This window comes from Anser brachyrhynchus (genome assembly GCF_964034855.1).
Source record: "Anser brachyrhynchus genome assembly, chromosome: 4".
NCBI lineage: Eukaryota > Metazoa > Chordata > Aves > Anseriformes > Anatidae > Anser > Anser brachyrhynchus.
Genome location: NC_137698.1, coordinates 22059481 through 22079722, shown reverse-complemented (window position 1 = coordinate 22079722; position 20242 = coordinate 22059481). Strand labels below are relative to the sequence as shown.

At 39.1% G+C, this 20242-nt stretch overlaps 1 protein-coding gene across 6 annotated transcripts in view; it reads left to right on the top strand.

Annotated features, from left to right (window-relative positions):
• The window catches only part of TENM3 (teneurin transmembrane protein 3), a 242730-nt gene that overhangs the window by 116050 nt on the left and 106438 nt on the right, over nt 1–20242 (top strand). For 5 of the 6 annotated variants that reach the window (XM_080590723.1, XM_080590722.1, XM_080590721.1 and 2 more), the window contains one exon: nt 8207–8445. The exons of the other annotated variant lie outside the window; for it this stretch is intronic. In XM_080590723.1, the coding sequence (XP_080446849.1) occupies nt 8207–8445 (239 nt within the window). The remainder of the gene's footprint in view (nt 1–8206; nt 8446–20242) is intronic. 6 annotated transcript variants of the gene reach the window in all.

Genomic DNA, 20242 nt, shown 5'->3' with positions numbered 1-20242 from the left:
TAAATTATTCTTTACAGAACTAAGAGAGGCCTCGAGATTAACTCCCCTTGTCCTTATGGGGGACTTCAACTTGCCAGACGTTAACTGGGAGTGCCACACGGCTGACACGAGCAAGTCCAGGAGGTTCATGAAGCACCTAGATGATAACTTCTTGGTGCAGGTGCTAACGGAGCCAACTAGGAAAGGTGCCCTCCTAGACCTGTTGCTAGAAAACAGAGAGGGTCTGGTGGGAGATGTGGTGATTGGTGGCCGCCTTGGTCAAAGCGACCATGAAGTGGTTGAGTTCAAAATTTACGGTGACAGAAAGAAAAGTGCCACCAAAACCTCATCCCTAGATATGGGGAAAGCGGACTTCAGGCTGCTCAGGGAACTAGTCAGCAAGGTCCCCTGGGAAACTGCTCTTGAAGGCCTCGATGTCCGCCAGTGCTGGTCATTCTTTAAACGATGCCTCCTAGAAGCACAAGATCAAGCAATTCCTAAATATCGCAAGTCAGGCAGGCGGGGCAGGAGGCCGGCGTGGCTGACCAGGAACATTCTAATGGAGATTAGGCGGAAACAGAGAGTGTTTCGCTACTGGAAGGAGGGCCAGGTGTCATGGAAAGAATACAGGGATGCCGTTCGTGTTTGTAGGCAGAAAATTCGTGTGGCCAAAGCACACCTAGAGTTGAAGCTGGCTGTGTCTGTGAGAGAAAATAAAAAGGGCTTTTTCAGATATGTGAATGGAAAAAGGAGAACTAAAGAATACATAGGGCCGCTCCTTGATAGGGAAGGTCTCCTCACAGACAATGACATAGGCAAAGCAGAGACGCTTAACGCCTTCTTCGCCTCTGTCTTCAATGCCGATGATGGGCTTCGGGACCCAGGGTGCCCTGAGCTAGAGGGCTGGGACGGTGGGGATGACAAACTCCCAACCGACCCTGAACGTGTGCGGGATTTGCTACTCCACCTGGATCCCTACAAGTCCATGGGTCCGGATGGGATTCATCCCCGGGTGCTGAAAGAGCTGGCGGACGTCATCGCGGAACCTCTCTCAATTATTTTTCAACGATCCTGGGAATTTGGAGAGGTCCCGGTAGACTGGAAGCTGGCAAATGTTGTGCCGATTTACAAGAAGGGTCAGAAAGAAGACCCTAGCAATTACAGGCCTGTCAGTCTCACGTCAGTGCCTGGTAAAATCATGGAGAAGATGGTTCTCGAACTTATTGAGGCTCACCTGGGGGACAAAGCAGTCATTGGTCCCAGCCAGCATGGGTTTGTGAAGGGCAGGTCCTGCCTAACTAACCTGATTTCCTTTTATGATAAGATCACCCGTATGATGGACCAAGGGAAACCAGCTGATGTGATTTTTTTGGACTTCAGCAAGGCTTTTGACATGGTTTCCCATAGGATCCTACTGGACAAAATGTCCACCATACAGCTAAATAAAAACATCATACGATGGGTGAGCAATTGGCTAACGGGCAGGGCCCAAAGGGTTATGGTAAATGGGGCTGCGTCAGGCTGGCGGGCGGTCACCAGTGGGGTCCCTCAAGGCTCCATTTTAGGGCCGGTACTTTTCAATATTTTTATAAACGATCTGGATGTAGGAATAGAAGGTATTTTGAGCAAGTTTGCTGATGACACCAAACTTGGAGGAGTTGTGGACTCGAATGAGGGTGGAAAGGCCTTGCAGAGGGATCTGGATAGGTTGGAGAGCTGGGCGATCACCAACCGCATGAAGTTCAATAAGAGCAAGTGCCGGGTCCTGCACCTGGGACGGGGAAACCCTGGCTGCACGTACAGACTGGGCGATGAGACGCTGGAGAGCAGCCTAGAAGAGAGGGATCTGGGGGTCGTGGTTGACAGCAAGTTGAATATGAGCCAGCAGTGTGCCCTGGCGGCCAGGAGGGCCAACCGTGTCCTGGGGTGCATCAAGCACGGCATCGCTAGTAGGTCAAGGGAGGTGATTGTCCCGCTCTACTCTGCGCTGGTGCGGCCTCACCTCGAGTACTGTGTGCAGTTCTGGGCACCACAGTATAAAAAGGACATGAAACTGTTGGAGAGTGTACAGAGGAGGGCTACGAAGATGGTGAAAGGCCTGGAGGGGAAGACGTACGAGGAACGGCTGAGGTCACTGGGCCTGTTCAGCCTGGAGAAGAGGAGGCTGAGGGGAGACCTCATCACAGTCTACAACTTCCTTGTAAGGAGGTGTCGAGAGGCAGGAGACCTTTTCTCCATTAACACCAGTGACAGGACCCGCGGGAACGGGGTTAAGCTGAGGCAGGGGAAATTTAGGCTTGACATCAGGAGGGGGTTCTTCACAGAGAGGGTGGTTGCACACTGGAACAGGCTCCCCAGGGAAGTGGTCACTGCACCGAGCCTGTCTGAATTTAAGAAGAGATTGGACTGTGCACTTAGTCACATGGTCTGAACTTTTGGTAGACCTGTGCGGTATCAAGAGTTGGACTTGATGATCCTTAAGGGTCCCTTCCAACTCAGGATATTCTATGATTCTATGATTCTATGATTGATTTTTCTTCTTTTTTTTTTTATTTGCTTTAAGCAATTATTTTTTAACGCTTTTGTATGTTTTACCCTAGAAATAAAATGAATCAAAGAGTAGTTTTATGAAGATGTTGTCTTTATATACTGCAGGGCAAACAATGCATACTCATTATACAAGAACAAGGAAACAATTGGTTGAATTCAAATTGAAATAGATAGAAGAAAACACATTTTGACACAACACGTGTTCAGCCTACAGAACGGAATGCTACAAGACATCTGTGAGAGCCTGAGTTGTGAACTGATAGAGAATAAGTAGTCTGGAAGACTTTCAGTTTTTCATTTTGCACTGGCCACTTTTAAGCAAGATACTGTCCCTGGTGATCTACCCAGCTGTGGTAATGTCTCTTTCTGCCTATTTGGTTACAGTTAACAGTTATGTGTGCAAAATCTGTGTTTCTCTATCAAATACAATTATCTTCGCAATTTTTTGGAACAAACGTAACATGCTCACTGTACCACATGTGTTTACAGGAATCCTCTCCTTCCTCTGTTTTTTTAAGAAGAGATCTCCTTCAAAATCTCAGGTCAGGGAGAATTTCAGGGAGAAAGAAATTACAGCTTTTCTTCCTCAGTGGTCTTCCTATCATGGTCTGTAAGAATCTGAAGAGCCATGTGTAATTAATACCATCATGGTAATGATTAAATAGGCAACATTTAAGGCAGTATAGGAGACAGCACTGTAAGAAAACTTCAGTCTGTGTTGAGATCCTATGTGCCAAGGCACTATGAAATCTGTTACTGATCTTTGTGGAGTCTCTCTATGCAGAAATGCAACCAAACTGATAGGTTTTGTATGCTCCAGATTCTTCAGGTGCTGGTAGAACACAACAGTGCACAAGGTGTACTGTTTGGAAGGGAACGTGTACTTTTGGAAGGGAAGGATTTGTTTTTTTAAACACATTTATTCTAAATACAGTTTTATTCTGGATCCAAGGTATTGTAGCACTTAAGATGAGGAGGACAGCAGTGTCTGGTCACTGTCATAATCTGCATTACAGAAAAATAACAGTGGCTTCCTTCCAGTCTCACTTTCAAAAACATGATAAAACCTGATAAAACATGATTCATGTTCTGACGTACTTAGAAGTGTTCAACAGAATTTTGCTGAGCCTTCTTCACACTTCCTTATTTAGAATGAATTTTGTAATAGAGTCCTGCGTAACTTGTAGTGTGTTGTGACATATTTGCCGTGGGATTTTGCACTCTCTTAGTGGGGTTGTGCTGTGTCACCTATTCTAAAACAAAACTAAAATGCTGCTAAGAAAGTTCTTGGAAATGATAAGATAGTCTTCAAGCATCTGCAAAGCATTCTGTATACGATGCCCAAAAACAGAGAAATCGTAGCTACAAATCACCTTTGCTAAAATCTACAACTCAGTATAAGCTAAAAAAAGTCACATATCTATTGTAGATGTTATATTATGAATGTTAAAAATATTCAACAATTGTATAAACTTTTAGACCAACATATTTAAAAGTAATGTAGAACAGTCCTTTTTGTTTTGTGATACTTTATTAATGTACTAACTGTGCTTCTGGCGGTCTGGACTTCAGGGCCTTCCAGACATGTTTATGTAATGCTGCATTCATTAATGCGCAGTATCCATTTTTTTTCTAAACTGAAGTGGAAAGATTTTGTCACAGATATTTTTGTAAGGAAAGTTATTCTAAATTGCATTTGCGTTGCTGGACACTGGGCTACCTTATATCAGAATTATTTGGGTTTATGGTCTGAGACTTACTGTCCTTCAATGTTTTAGTAATCTATCTCCATTTCTCAAAAGACACAGTTTTCAGTTAACTTAATCTTTCTGCCCAACTCCTGTTTTTTTATCACTTTTTTTTCCCGTCCTGCTTTCCCATTTACTGAATTTAGTAGAGGTTACTTCAATTTTATTTTCCACAGAGGAACTGGCAGCAGTGAGGAAATCTTATTTGGTATGAATCCTCCCCCCCAGCTTGAAGAGGAAAAAAAATCATCTGGATGGCAGCAGGTGCACACCAGCCCCTGACACACAGAGAGTACTGAGTTCAATTAAAAGTGTGATTGTTTTATTGTTATTCACAAGCTTGTTTTCTCACTTGACTTCTTTGGGTTTTGCTACTTAATTTCTCTCTTACCTTTTAAGAGAGGAAAGTTAAGCACAATGCCTGCCATTTGTGAAATAAGGTGACTTCCCAGCTGCCTTTGCAAGCAAGGATTAGTTTTATGACATAACTTTCCATTTTACCATCAAGCTGTAGTTCAGAACTGCTAGGTACCAAATTCTTTCCACCTAAAATTTTAAGATTGGCTGCACTTTTTAACAGAAATGTACGTTGAATTAGCAGACAGAAGTATATATTGAATAAACATAAAAGTATGAGATTATTTGCTTTAAAAATGAATTGATTTACATGATAACAGAACTAGCTTCTCTTGTAAAATATTACCACGGTTCAACGGAATTTTTTACTCTGAAGCTTTAAAAAAATATTTAAAGTGCTACTTACACGAAGATCTAGCAAGTGCTTGTTAAATGATCAATTTTGAATGGAAGATACACTATTATAGATGCTATAAGCTCCCTATGAGATGAAAAGTAGTGTAATTGCTGGTAAGTCAGTGCCTGGTCAAATAGTGCAAACAGTTAAGTCTTTAGAAAATAGCTACTCAAGTACCATGGTTTGAAAAGGCAAGATAAATGGATATATAGATAATTAAAACCATTTGTGGATAGATTATATTTCAAGAGCACAAAGAAGTTTGGCATTGTCTGGAAGCAGGCTGGATTTGTTGTCAGATACCATATCCTTCTGCTCATCTCATAGGAACACTGTTTGGCATGGCTCAGAGAGGCAGACAAGATGTGCAGGCCTGATAGCATTACACTTTAAATACTGATCACTCTGAGTTAATGTAGCAGGAGAGTCTCTGACAACTTTGTTAGTAACTCCACTCATTAGAAATAGAGAGATCCAAACAAATTTTCTTAACCCAGAGGAAGATACCAGTCAGGTTTTTTTGTCATTATTTTACTCTCTCCGTATTTTTTCCCCCAGCAGCCTCCAGCCAGTCGGTACAACCACTCTGGCATTGTATTAATGTGATTCAAAGCAAGGGAGGAATAGCTTGAAGTGAGGAGTCGTGCTGCGTGCTGCCTAAGACTGCACACTGCTGAATTCACATATAAAAGTTACAATTTTCTTTCATTGCCTTGATGCCTGAGGTGGACTGTCAGAACTGTGACAGCTCACACCACCGCAGATATGCGGCCATCTCCCAGGTTTATCTATGGGATTAACTCCTCAAAGGCTTTGAGAATGTGGATTACAGTCTCTGGTAGGCTGTGCTGTACCAAAGCCAACATCTCAGCTCTCACATTCTCAGAGAAAATAGAAGAAAAAAGATCAGAGGCTAACTGTTTTGTTGCATTATTTTGTTAAAGCGTAGACTGTATGGAGTTCTGTTCAAGTGCTTGTATAATGCAAGTTTCCATTTTTGGTCTGTTGAGCCTAAAAGTGAGACAAGGAGATGCTGGTCAGGCAGCTTCTTCTTTTTAATGTGAAAGCTGATGTTTAGGAGTATTATTATATCTGCTGTATGGCTTTCCTTCAGTCCCCGAAAGCATTATTTATTATGCACTGAGAAGGAAACAGCCTTCTTTGTTTGTTGTTATCTTGAGATCCATGTAGATACACCTGGAGATACCATTTACTATATGTAGCCAGAAATTAAAGAGCAGTAAAGGTCAAGTGGGTAAGACACTTTATCAGAGCTTAATAAATCTACATGCTTCTGTATATCCCTAAGATTAAAGTAACAACGTTCCAAGTTAAAACATTTTTTATGTTGGGCTAAGTATTTTTATTTTGGTGTTTGCTATGTAGAAAATGTCACAAGTTTTAACGAAGTAGTGTCTTAGAGAGGATTTAAACCACGATGGCATTGTCCTTTGAAATCATTAATAATCCTCCAGGCTCAGAAGCTAAGAAAAACTTGGATGTGCTGTTTTGCATCAGTAGATCTAGTCTATATCCATCTGTTGCTACTGCCAGCAAGTTTCATGTTGTTCAAACCGAAGTAAACTGCATATAGTTTATTTCATGGGATTGTGTTTGTGATGCATATATTTGCAAGGAGGGGGCATATGCCAAGATGTTCAAATTTATCTATTAACCTCCTGCAGCAAAACCACGAGCAAATAACAAACCCTGATCATCTGGTATTTCTCTCAGGGTGCAGAGGGGCAAATTAACTTTGAGTGTCTGCACAGCACATTTCCAATGAAGCCGCTGTACTTGTATAGGTTGGTACATTACTATGCAAAGATGCAAGCATGGCTTCTGGTGGACAAAAGTCCCATCAGCCAAGAATTAGTCCTGACGAGCCCATTGTCAGGTGGTGTAGCCTAGAGGGCTTTCCCCTCCAAAGCTAGCTCATGGGGTTCTGGAGCCCCTGACCCATGCTGTATATATGGCATGCAGTAGACAAAAACAGCATAGACTTGCTCTTACTAGGCTTCAGGAGGAACTGCCTATCAGCAATTCATGAGTGCCTCTTACTTACTAAAAATGCAAACACCTCTGTCGTTCTGTTCAGCTGTTCCTCCACTTGGTAAGATCAAACTTCTCCGAAGTGGGCTTTCTTACCGTTTTTAGTTATAATGCATTTACTTTGCAAAGCCTGATTTTAGTAGGCCAAGCCATACACTACAGAGTTGCCAGCATAACAAATCAGTGGAAAAAAAGCCTGGTGCAAAGACCTTTGGCTTAAGTTTTGTTTGTAGAGTTGTATATACGTGTCAGGAGAAAAACTCCAGGTAGTATAAGCCTATACGCCATGCTTCCTTTAAGAGGCTCTGCCAAAAAAAATATGCTAGTGTGAACTAAAATAGAAGGATTCTAATGTAATGAGGTAAACTCAGGGAATAGTATTTCCTTGAGAAATTTTAATTTAAATTAAGCTTATTGTTAACTCACAGACTGTGTCTTAAATTTGGCTTTGCTTCTCATTTCTGATTCTGGCAGGGATTCTTTCTGAGTGCCTACTAAATACACATCTTTAGAGTACTTGCCAGATTGTAACTAGCGGCTGTATCCATAATCAGATCTTGATACAGTAAGATTATGTGCAAGGAGATATGAATTAGTGTACTGAATAGTTAGGACACAAAAAAAATCTTTTAAATGACTATTTCTGGCAAAATTGCCAAAAGTTTATATCTGAAAGATTGCTGTTTTCTTTGTACTTTACCCAAGAAAACTGTGATAAGTAGTATGGGCTACAGTCAGATTGCATAATATTGACTTTTTAATGGAGTTCCCTGTAGTCTGTAGTGGAAGCCAACAAAAATAAACAGCAGTAGAAAGCCTGTCCGTACTTGTTGGATAAACTCTGAGAGACCTCCTCTCTACCATACGGTATTTTTTGGTAGTTCTGTTTCTAATCTGGATACCAGTGTGTCACTCATGTTTTGGGGTTTTTCAATCTTTTCTTAAAATGAAAGTGCCTTTTTAAAGTGCAAGTGCTGTGACAAGTGTTGTTTTTATGACCCTTTGCAGACTGGATGCTAGTAGACATTTGAAAAATAGACAACATTAAACAAAAGCAGTGTGACTGCCTGTGCTCCAGCTTAATTTACTTGTGTAGTTTACCATACACTCTTTCCTTCCACAGGCATTTCCTATTCAAAACAGGAACAGGGACCACACCGCTGTTCAGTACTGCAACACCAGGGTACACAATGGCATCCGGCTCTGTTTATTCCCCTCCTACTCGGCCACTACCTAGGAACACTCTGTCCAGAAGTGCTTTTAAATTCAAGAAGTCTTCGAAGTACTGTAGCTGGAAATGTACTGCTCTCTGTGCTGTAGGGGTCTCAGTGCTGCTGGCAATACTGCTGTCCTACTTTGTAGGTGAGTTCCTTTTTTTCATGATAACTGTCATCATAAATAGGGATGTCTGATGGACTGTAGACGTGCTGTCCCATCTCAACCTTCGTGTATAGCAGAGTTTTTGGTAAAAGTAAAAACCACAACAATGACTTAATGAAAACTCCTAATTATTTTGAGATGATAGAAAATCTGAATACTTTGCAAGCACTCTGTGGCATGACAATGGATGAACTAATTTCAAAGAAGTATTCAAACTGCAATTAAGATATGTGGTGTCTAAGCACTTAAAAACATATATGCAAAATACAGGCTATAAAGTTCTGTGACGTGAATATAGCTTGCAGCATATTTATGGTACACTTCTCATTTTGCATGAAATGTAACTAACACAGCATTTAGGAATTATAACAACTTATTTCATCATTATATACATGTATGTTTGTGTTTATAGCTAGTGCAAAAGTCTAATATAGACTTAGATTGCAAGGTAGGGAAAATAAATGTCCAAAAGGACAACATGCAGAGAAGAAGGAGACTTCTTCCTCTCTTGTGGGGTGTTTATTTTTAATTATTTACTGTTTTCTCTGTTTGTTAATTTTTGCCAACTTGAATTTCACATGATTTCTTTTATTTCTTCTTCACTTTATTTAATGTCATAAATGCTTCTTCTAAATATCATATAATTTGAGGTTTAGGCAGTTAGTGGGGGAATCTCTTGCCCGTGACAAAAACATTATTGACTTCAATGTGGGAACAGAACAGGCTTATCATGTATGTGTGTGTAATTTCTTCCATGGCTTTGTCCAGATTACAGATTTTGTTACCTCTGAGTCCTTAAATGGTCTTCAAAGACTTTTTTTTAAAAAAAAAAAAAAAAAAGATTTGTTAATTAGAACTTAAAATCAGAAATGAAAATTTAAGGGTCTGGTTTTTGTAAGGCATTGGTTGTGTTCCAATTCAGAGTCTTAAGAAGTCAAGAAAAGAAGAGGAAGGGTGGGGAGTCAATCTCTCCTTCTCTCCCTCGTTTTAAAGTCAGGATAAATTAATAATAAAGCCTAGAAGGCCCTGTGATCCTTAAATCTTTATTGCCTTTGTTGAAACAGGCTTGCTACATTTCAATCCAAGGCAGAGCATAAGCTGTATAAAGCCTTTGAAGTAGTTCTTACTGGGCAGAAGCTCCTGTGAACAATGCAAGGAAGTGGGTTGCTGAGTAGCTGGAGAAATTCCTCTCTGCCCTGGCAAAGCAGAACCCCCAGAGCACCCTTTCCACCTCAGCTGTGAGCCCCAGAGAGCAAAATGCATATATACAAATGTAGGGCTTGCCACTGCTGCCTTGGATTTTTTTTATGCGAATGTGCACAGCAGTATAAAAGTGTAGTGTAGAGTTAAGCTTTGACACTGCATCTTTTTTAAAGTGCGATTCAAATAATCCCATTTACAAAATACAGTAATTGTGCTCAGTCTTCATAATATTGCCTCTTAAATCACTACAACCAGACATCTGCTACTAAAAAAATACATAACTATGAAAGAAGGAATTCAGTATGAAGTATCGCTGTCAAGAACTGGGAAGAATAGCCATACAGATAGTAAAATATTGAAGACCTGATTGTGAACTGAGTTCTACACTTTGCTAGCTTGAAAGAGTGAGATTACTTATGAATCTGAGGGGCACAAGAAGATAGCTGTACTGGATTATTTCTCCCACAGGCACATTAAGAAATATAAGCATGTCTAATGTGCCTCTATTCCTGTATTCAGGAAAAAGAACCAGGCTTTCCAGTGAGTGAGAGCTTTCAGCTCCACACATCATTTATTCACATACTCTGATAAAAAAAAAAAAAAAAAAAAGACAAATTTAGCTGTACATTTCATGGGCACATGCCAGCTCACATACTTGCTGAAATAAACAATGCACAAGGGCCTTCCTCTGCCCGTAGTCAATAGGGAGCTCTTTGCCTACTGGTGATATTACACGTATTTCAGCTAACTCAGCAATCTAAATGTAAAATCCAGCACTCAGGGATGCTCTCTAGAGAACTTGGGGTCCATAAAACCATGAATGGATTACACTCATTCAAATATGTGGTTTTCCCATCTCTGCAGACATAATATCAGAAATACTCTCCATTTAATAGGCCATCTAAGTATAAATTGGTGGAAATCATTTATGTAAGATGGAAATAGTCCTTCGTCTTGGTTAAATATTTCATAGAGTAGCTATGAAAGAGGAATTGAAAGAGGAGGAAATTGATAATAAACTAAAAACATTGGGAAAGGCTGTGGTATTGTGTGACCTCTAGCACTGTGTGACATGCCTCTAACACAGTGATCTGGCTGGTCTGCTGAGGCCTACAGCAGCTGAGGTGGCGTGTCACATCTGTGAAGCCAGTTTGAGACGTGTTTTTGACTTCACAGGGCGACATTGCCACAAGCATTAAAACACTACAGCCATTGCTGTAAAATATGCCAGTGTGTATTGGTAAGGAACACAGTATGGACCCTGTCCACTGCGTGACTGTGGCAGCTGCAGGTCGAAGGCCTAACTGGATCGCTCACCCGGGGACTGGCAACATAACTGGGCCCTTCTTGGAAAGGGTAGAGATCAACATGTCATGGCCAGGCTTCCTTTAGTTGCAGTGGATATGGGGTAGAGAAAGTGACTACAGATCCCTTTGCGTAGACAACATAAGGCAGAAGAGACAGTTTTGCTAGACTTCATGTCTGCCTTTGCAGAGCTACGCAGTCAATTAGCCCCGCCAGTGGAGGGGAGCTACACCGAGTCTTGTCTGTCTTGCACTTCTTCCATCACTGTGACAGGAAAGACTCCTACGTTTACAAAGTCTACAAAGAGGAGGTGAGAGCAGCATATGTCAGCACAGGAAGGGACCACAGCAAGCGCCACGCTGTAAGGCCACTTAATGTAGTCTTGGAGGTCACAAGGAATTGAAAACATTATTTTTGTCTAAAGAAAGGAAAGTCTCGCTGCCAGCCTCCCTGCATACTCTTGATTTTTGAGCACTGGTGGTCTCTCAACCATTTAAAATATTCAGAATGTTGAAACTTATCATTCCTGTCAATGAGACGTGCTAATTTTTAGAGAAAATAAATGTGAGTTGTGGAAAATGTTGACCTTCTTATTAAAGGGTTCATCTACTGTTAAACTATTGAGAAACAATGAGTTAAGCAAGAGAAACATGCAAGTAAGAAGCGCTTAACCAAGATATAGTACAGCATATATAGGAGAGTGGAGTTAAAAACCAGCTCCAGTTTAAAGTAAAGGATTCAAAGAACATCTTCCTGAAATAGAGTATTAAAAAGAAAGAGAATAAAGAATATAAACTGCTTAGTTTGGGGATCGAGATTACACTGAAATTTCTTTAAGCTGCTCATTTGGCTAACTGCTATTCATAATCAGATTTGCAACCAAGGAAGAAGATGACAATTCTTTTCCAACATGAACATTTTTAGAAAACTTCAAAAATATTCTTTTCAATTTCCCTGTTTGGAAGACTAGAAAGAACAGTCTTAAATTTAAGTCATGAAAGAGTAAGAAATATGACATTGCCTCAGTTTGACCTCTTTTTATATACACATGAATATTTTATCCAGGCAGTCTGTGTGAGTCAGAAATAGAGTCCAGCTTTACAGCGTGCAAGACAAAACAGAACTTTATCCTTTTTCTCCCTGTGACTTACTGTCTCATTTAGCATCCATCTTTTGCAGTGAATGAATGCAGTAAAAGTTTGGTAAAGCAAATGCCTAGGTGAAACATCAAAGTTTTGTATGTAATGACCAGTATGTAACTGCCAGTTCTAACTTTTGGATCTTCTCTATCCACTCTCTTTGTCACTAAAGGGAGCAGTTTGTTGTTCTTGGATGTGTTTTCTTTTAACAGAAGAATCCCCTGTTCAATTACAGAGAATTATATCAGGAGTTGTTTTCAGTATGTCGTTGCATAGCATAGATTCTGACCAGCTACATTAAAGGAATAATTGGTACAGTACTAATTATTTTTTCTTTAGTGCGTATTCACAGTAGGTGAAAATAATGAGAATTTGGGATATCAGGGCCCCTCTTTCTAGCCGAGGAATTGCTTTGGCAACAGGTTTTCCATTGCCAATGGCATTATCTTGACATTAGCTAAGTTGATACAAGAGGTTAGTGCCATTTTCACTTGCATGGGGACCCAACAGGCAAGTGGTTTTCCTCAGTCAGTGCTGGAATTACACAGTGCCAGATTTAATCAACTGAGTTTGGAGAGTTGTACACTGAATGATCCCATGCATCCGTCATGAATGTTGTCCTATGGCTACTAAATGGGTTTCTATTAACATAAAATATTATTTGAATACATGGTGAGAGACCTGACCTGTTCAGTCCACCTCTGCTGTTCTGACTTCTTAACAGCAGTCTGTATCTTACGAGCATTTTGTGCTCTGTGTACCTCAGAATTGATCACTGTGCTAGCATTACCTCTGCAGCCAGTGGTCAGGAGAAGAATGTATGGCAGCCAGTTATTCTTCGTGATAAAGATTTAAATATCAGTAGTAACTTAAGGACATCTCTTTAAAAAAATAGAACTTTATTTAATTGAAATGGCCACAGGACTACTTTTATCACTCCTGCTTCCTATGAGCAGTTAAGTAAATCCATTTTGGACAGAAAAGAAAGCTAACTTTTAGATTTAACAACTGAAACATCTTCCGGGACAACATATATTGTAGTTGATATTTCATTCTATGAGAGCCATTAGAAAAGTCACTGTTCTGCTGTGATTCGGGGATGACCACACAGTCATAATCCAAAGTGGAAATGAAATATGAACAAAAAAGAGATACCAGACTAGAAAGCCATGTTTGATAATCACTGATAATTCTTTCTACATTTATATAAAAATAGACATTGTGCTCATTCTGTTATATTGTACGTTCAATTTTTTTCTCAGTCTGAAAATTGTTATTGTTTTATCATCATCTGAAGACATTTAAGCTGAAAATTTATCCACTAATGAATTTCTAATAATTAACTTCCATCAACAACTATCTTCAGAGCGTGAGAGAAGAACTTGTTGAGAGTAAGAACAGAGCAACTTAATGTAAGAGTTTTTATGGTAGAAGTAGGTGGACAGAAAACATAGCAAACAAGTTTTGTCATTAGAGGAGAGCGTCACAGAAGGATTCAGGGTATAAAAATTACAGCTGACGGCCAATTAACTTCCATGCAGGTGAGTTTTAAGTAATCCTGAAAAATTTAGAAAATTGTCTGTTTCTGCAGACGGAGGTTAACTTTCCATCTCTCCAGTGCTGTTTCTGAGTTTGTTGTCTGTGGGTCACCCGCGTTACTGAAGATTTAGTGTGACAGCTGCTGGCATTCACATCTACTCACAGATTGCAGAGGACCAGATGCCTTTCCTGTTGGGCTCAGTGGCAGAAGTCATAGTAGGGCAGAAGTACCTTCCCCAGAATTAATGGACAGTTAGTCATGACAGTTACAGAACTGGATTTTCGTGATTAAAGCGATGACTAAATATACCTGTAGTCGAAAGTAATCTATCTTACTTTATCAGTAAAGAACAACATAATATGTCTTTTTGATTGCAATGCCAAGTTAACATTATGCTGCTGTTCGTAAAGCTCAATTACTGCCAGGAATGACGAAAACAACTTAATTAATAATGCCATTTAAATGGAATTTTTATTACAATACCCAGCATAGGTATCGTAATTAACAGGCATGAGGGAGAATATAGTTACGTTGCCATTAATCTGCTTTACTTTCAGTATGTGTTTATAGAAACTCTTTTTCTCTTTGGCCTGCATTTAATGTATTAAATTGTATTAATTGTATAGCATTAATAGCATTAATTGTAATGCTATTGTCACTGAGAGCTTTATCAAGAACTATTGTACTTCCAGCAGGGTGCCTGCATTCTCTGCCCACTCTGCTTCCTAGGTTACGCTTGGACCTTGGTTATGAGTAATGCTTCACTGAGGTGTGTGGGTTGGAAATATGTTCCCTGTCTGCAGCTATGTGGCAGATTTTCACAGTTAGCCAGGTTTATGCTCCTACTGCATTTCTCATTCCATCAAATTAGAGATGCTGAGGAAGACTAATACCTGTATATATCACGGATTCTAAAAGGAAGGTGCTTGTGGAGGGAAGGTACAGACAACTCATCCGAACAGTCTTTCAGGCATTTAAGGAAGGCTTTGGGTGTCTCTTGTGCTTCTGGAGGCAGCAGCAGTGCTCCATGTCAGGCTTTTCTTTCCAAGCTAGAGATTTCCAGTATCACTTCCACCTTGAATTGTCTGACTCTCAAACTAAAAAGCTGTGGATTAAGTACGTAGCGGTGTTTTCCTTCTGTCCAGAACGGATGTTTACATGTCTCTCTCAGCTCCAAATGTCACAGGCAGCAACTGCAGTGGTGACAATGCCACGTGGGGGCTGTAAGGCCCAGCCTCCCCAGTGTGTGTGGATCTGCTGTGTGCTAGTCAAAATCTGTGTGCCTGTTGTTTTACAAAGTTATGCTGGATGTTGTTCTGGGAGGACAGAGTAGTAGATACCCTATAGAAATATAAGGCAGGACCAAAGGGTGTGTGTAGCCTCTGCTGCTGGATCTGTAGTGCGGGGTTATATACCCATATACCTGGTGAACACAAAGTTACAGAGCAGGTAGAAACCACCTCCTGAAATTTCTGAAGGATTTTACTATCCTGAACAGACCTTAGGAAAGTCCTTTACATCTGAACTACCAATCTCCGAGTTGCATTTCAGTACTTTATAATCTTCAAAAACAGTACTAAAGAAGCCAGATAATTAGTGTTTGTAGGCCATACTTTAGTAATATCAGGTCAATCAACTCCTTTCACTCATTTCTTACCTGTTCTTTATAAATGACATTCTTCAGATATGCACGATTGTCCATACTGTTCTGATGCTTTATCATAAAGCTTAATATCAGTGCTAGTAATTCCATGATTTTCTGCATTGCAGTGATGTTCAGCTTTATCTAATATGAGATAATTTTTCCCTTGGTATCTCATGGCCATGGCTTTTAGATTCTGCACGATGTTCATACAATGTTTAGAGCAGGCATTGCTGATGAGTTAGCTATGCCTTCTTAGTGTGGAAATATTTATAAACAGTAAAGTAATTTCTTATGTTTGCCACATTCTTTCAAACCTGGGAGACAAAGAACGACTAGTCAGAAAATGAATAAGTTATGCTTCACCACCTTGTTGGGGGTGATCGGGCTGAAAATGTTTTTAACATCTTTCATTGAAATTGCACTAAAACTGAATGTGTTGAACATCTATGTGTTAAAGCATGAACATTAAATGTACTTTTTTGTTTCTAGCAAGAATTCCATTATGGATAATGCCTTTAGTTGATGCTTTTTAAGCAAAGATCTTGTCACTGTGTTTCAGACTAAGTGCAAAGCATAATATAATATTTACTGTTTCAGGAGTGCACAGTATTAATATTTGATTGGTGTTGTGGATGTCACATGCTGTTATTGTTAGTGACACTGAAAGTAAAACACTTACTGAGAAAGATAATCCTCACACAGAAGGATGTAGGAACATGTAATTGGCAGTCAGGAGGTTAAGAGACTTGACAAGATTTTGAGGGATTAAAAGTTAATCTGGCAGGGAGAATACCCACCTCTGCACCTAAAAAGGCTTGTGTTTTAATTATGATTTGTCACAAGGTTTTTGGCAATAGGCCTGTCACTCTTCCACTTTTGCCCAGTGGAGCGAATTGAAACTCAGTAATCCTGGCAACATAAGGTGTAGTGATAAACCAAAAGGTGACATGATGTCATTGTCCATAGGGCCCACATTGTGTTATTTTGCTGTCATACTGTAATGCAGTATGGTGCTTTTTCAAAATCTGGATGGTGTTTCCAAGAATACTGAAATGTCTCACAAGCACATCATTGTGGAGATGTGGGCCCTTCTGCAATCCTCCTATAGTCTTCTGGCAGACCCACAAACAGTAGCATTTTTTCAGTCTAATTATGAGTATTTCAGAAATGTGGTTAAATTATACTAGCTACTCTTTTGGATAAACTGTAGGCTTAGAGCAGTTCAAAGATGTAGTTGCTGTTTTATCAATGGTGGTAAACGTGTGCTATATTTTAATAGTATGTAAGCATATGTAGTACTTCAAATTTATGCTTATGTTTAAGACATTTTTCAAAGCAGAGATGAAATTACTTGGATGATTTAAGTTGTTTGTGGACATAAGATTACAGACCTCTTTTCTTTCCTGGTAGTTCCCATTAATTTATGATTTGTGTTAGTGAAGAAAAAAGCCAGCCCTTAGAGATGTGCTATCCACTGTGATATCAGAATTAATAATACCCGTGTTAAAGTTGTAGTTTTGTGTATAAATTATATATTTTCCATAAATTGCATCTCTTCTATAAATTGCAATCCTTTCTTGCATCTTTTCTGTGAAGAAAACTGCTTGTTCTGTTTTGAATGCTTTAAAAAAATCATGCTGGTAAAATGCCTGATTTAGACAAGATTTTTGTAAACCTCTCCATACACAAGCAATTTAGAATAAAAAGGTCAAGTACATATGTCCAAACTTGCTGCGAGCAATCTCCTTTGATGTTACATTTATGACTGAGATGGCAAGTACACATAGCTTTTACACAGGTGTAATTCCCCCACTGCAGTGATTAATTATGGATGCAATATAGGAGTCCTCTGAAGCAGACAGGAACCTTTAAATATGAGATTCTTTCTTTTCACATGGATGCCATTTCAGAAGACTTCACTCACAAAAACACAACAAAAACAAAAAAAGGTCTTCTCTTAGTAATCATCTCCTATAACAACATCTGTAATTTTATAATTCAGGAAAAGGAAAAGTATTAACAACTGTTCAGAGTAAGTGGATGTTTGCATTTGAAATGCTCAGTTTCCCTCAATAATAAAACCAAGCAAACAACCAAGAAAGAATGTTTTTGCCTAAATGTGATGAAATAGAATCACACAAAATCACCTCTTCTAATATCTCTACATGAGGAATAAGGGGAGGGCGGTGGGGGTGTTGGTTAGGTGTCACGGATGAATATAGGCCATTGGGAAAGATAACTAGCTCCACAAGCCTTTAAGGAAAGAAACAGATATGTTTCCAATGTTTTTAACGAAAAATATTTCTGATTTTACATTATTATGGTACAGGAAGACCATTATTATTATTTAAATAATGCTTAATTTGAAATTAAAACAAGAGCCAGATGCATATTGTTAACACCGTTTGTCAACCAGCCATGTACTTGAGTTTCAGAAGGTGTGTAACACAATAACTTGCTATGATACATTTATCTTCACTTGTGAAAGCTTCAAACTCATCTGCTGTTCATCTTCTCTTTCATCTTTGAAATGCCAAGTTTCACAGCAGTTTTTATTGAAGAATTTTTTGTTAGAGATCTGCATTTGACTCCAAAACTTTTCACATTGACAAGTAATAGTTCTTCAGATTTTCAACTTATTTTTCAGGTTTTCAGTCTCCAGCAGCTTCTTTCTGTGTTTCTTGTCTATTAGTAATCTCAAGAAGAAGTAATGATGTGCAGGTATCCACAAGTTTCAAAATGAGAAACTGAATCTTTCTTGTTATTTCAATTCAACTGGAGCCAAGACTAGATAATTTTAAAACACATCCTTATCACTGATCCAGTATATTTTCATACAGTAGCAAGATTAGTCAGTGCTCTTGATCAATCTTAGTGCTGCTCCAGAGCTAAGACTGCCTATTCTTAATATCACCTGTGAGGTTTTATAGTTCAGTGCCTTAGCTGATTTTATTTGGTGGGGGCTGGGGGGATGTTTAATGTGAAACTAATTCTAACTTGTTTTTTCCCAGGGTTTACATAACTATTAAAAAAAAGTACAAAGTGGCTTGCAAGGCACAATTCACTGGCCTTACAAACAATTAACAGTAGGGTTGTCTTTATGTCATAGGTTTCTTTCATAACTCATATATGATAAATTAATTTTTCTGTTTTCTTTTTATTAGTAGTATTTTTCATGTGCTTAGAGTGCATCTTTGCTCACAGGAATAGTTTCATAAAAGCCATGTCTCACTTTAGTGAAGCCTCTAGAGGAACTATAGTCATGGTGTGTTATTGCAATCCACATAAAACACATTAATGACAATAAAATAAAGCATGCTCCATCTACTAGCCAGTCCCTCCTGTGCCCTTACTAGTTTCTCTGGCCCAGAGACAGAGCTGCTTACCCAATCGTGATTCCTGGTGGTATAGTGAGGAGCTATATTTTTTATATATATAGCCACAAGGAACCGAGCTTAAACCTGAGGGTGATGGACAGGTTTCGGTAGGGGCATGATTGAAATTCCTGAACTGACTTAAATCTTGAAACTTTTTTGAACCAAGGATTTGCACAAGTTTGTTAGCATGTACAGATACATAGGTAGTAGCTTAGAAGTTTATACTTGATGTGTTTTGTAAAAAGATCTCTTCAGTGGTAAACTCAGTGTGTTCATTTTGTGTGTGTGTGTTTTGGTTTTTTTTTGTTTTGTTTTTTTAATATGAAATTAAGTGGAAATTGCATGGTTGCAAATTGATCTGCCTGTAGTGTTTGGTTTATGCAGCTACACAACAGTTCCGATAGGTGAGTGATACTTATCTAGCATAGATCTAAGTCACTTTAAAGGCATTGTTGTAAAGAGGTTACAGGTTATTTTGTTGTGGCTTCAATCACCTACCTTTGATCTATAAGTGGACAGCTGTAATTGTGATATCATGAAGGATAACAACAGCAAAGGATGAGAAAACCTATATGTTGACTTGCACAATCAACTTGCATATGATCTCAGCAGGAAATTCTAAACAAAAGCTAATTTATGGAAAAATATGTATTTCTAATCACAGTTTAGCTCTGCGGGGTTCCAAATAACACACTACAATCTCTACATGCAGATGCTTTCATCTTACATTCCAAATTTGGTGACATTCCAAAAGTTCTTATCAAACCTTATTATCATCTTTTATTAAATCTTATTACATTTCTCCTTGTTGCATGTTTGCTGTAATATTCTGTCATTCTTAATATGGAATAAAAAAGCTTTGATCTTTGTTAGACAGTCATGAGATGGAAATATGCAACACAAGTGTTTAACTATATGCTATAAAATCCCAGCTTGGTGTGTCCTTTGAACATCCCAGTAATTGGCCTCTGTTTCTTTTTCGTTTGGTTCTTAAATCTTTTCATCAGACTGCACTTCTCTGTGCCATCAACATGCAAATAGGTTATGCATGATCATATAGTGCCATTTCATTATTATTATATCCCTTGAGAGATTTGGTGGTGGAGGGTTTGGTAATAAATAAGGCTTTTGAACTATAAAAATGCTTGGACCCATTCATTGATGCTCTTGCCTAAGATGTTTCCATCAGATGTTGAGACATTACATTGGTACTGCTTTTCTTAACACTGCTGTTTTATGAGGGCAGCCATCTAAAGGATATCACCCTGAGCAAGAGTTGGAGCTATAGAAAAAAAAATAGATAAGAACAAACCTGAGCCTCATCTGTTTTCCAGAAGTGAGTTAAAGGAGGAAAAGGAAGGAGTTAAAGCTTGAGAAAGAAGAGAGTAAAGAAATGCCTGAAGGAATACAGAGAAGTAATTATCCTGCAGTCTTAACCCTGTCTTGAAAAGTGTAAATCAGGGGAATTTTTTTTCCAAAATGCTTGACAAGGAAATCATTGATTATGACTTTATTAGATAGAAACCCCAAATTTATGGAATGCTTTTCATGCCCTTCTCTGAACTAAGAA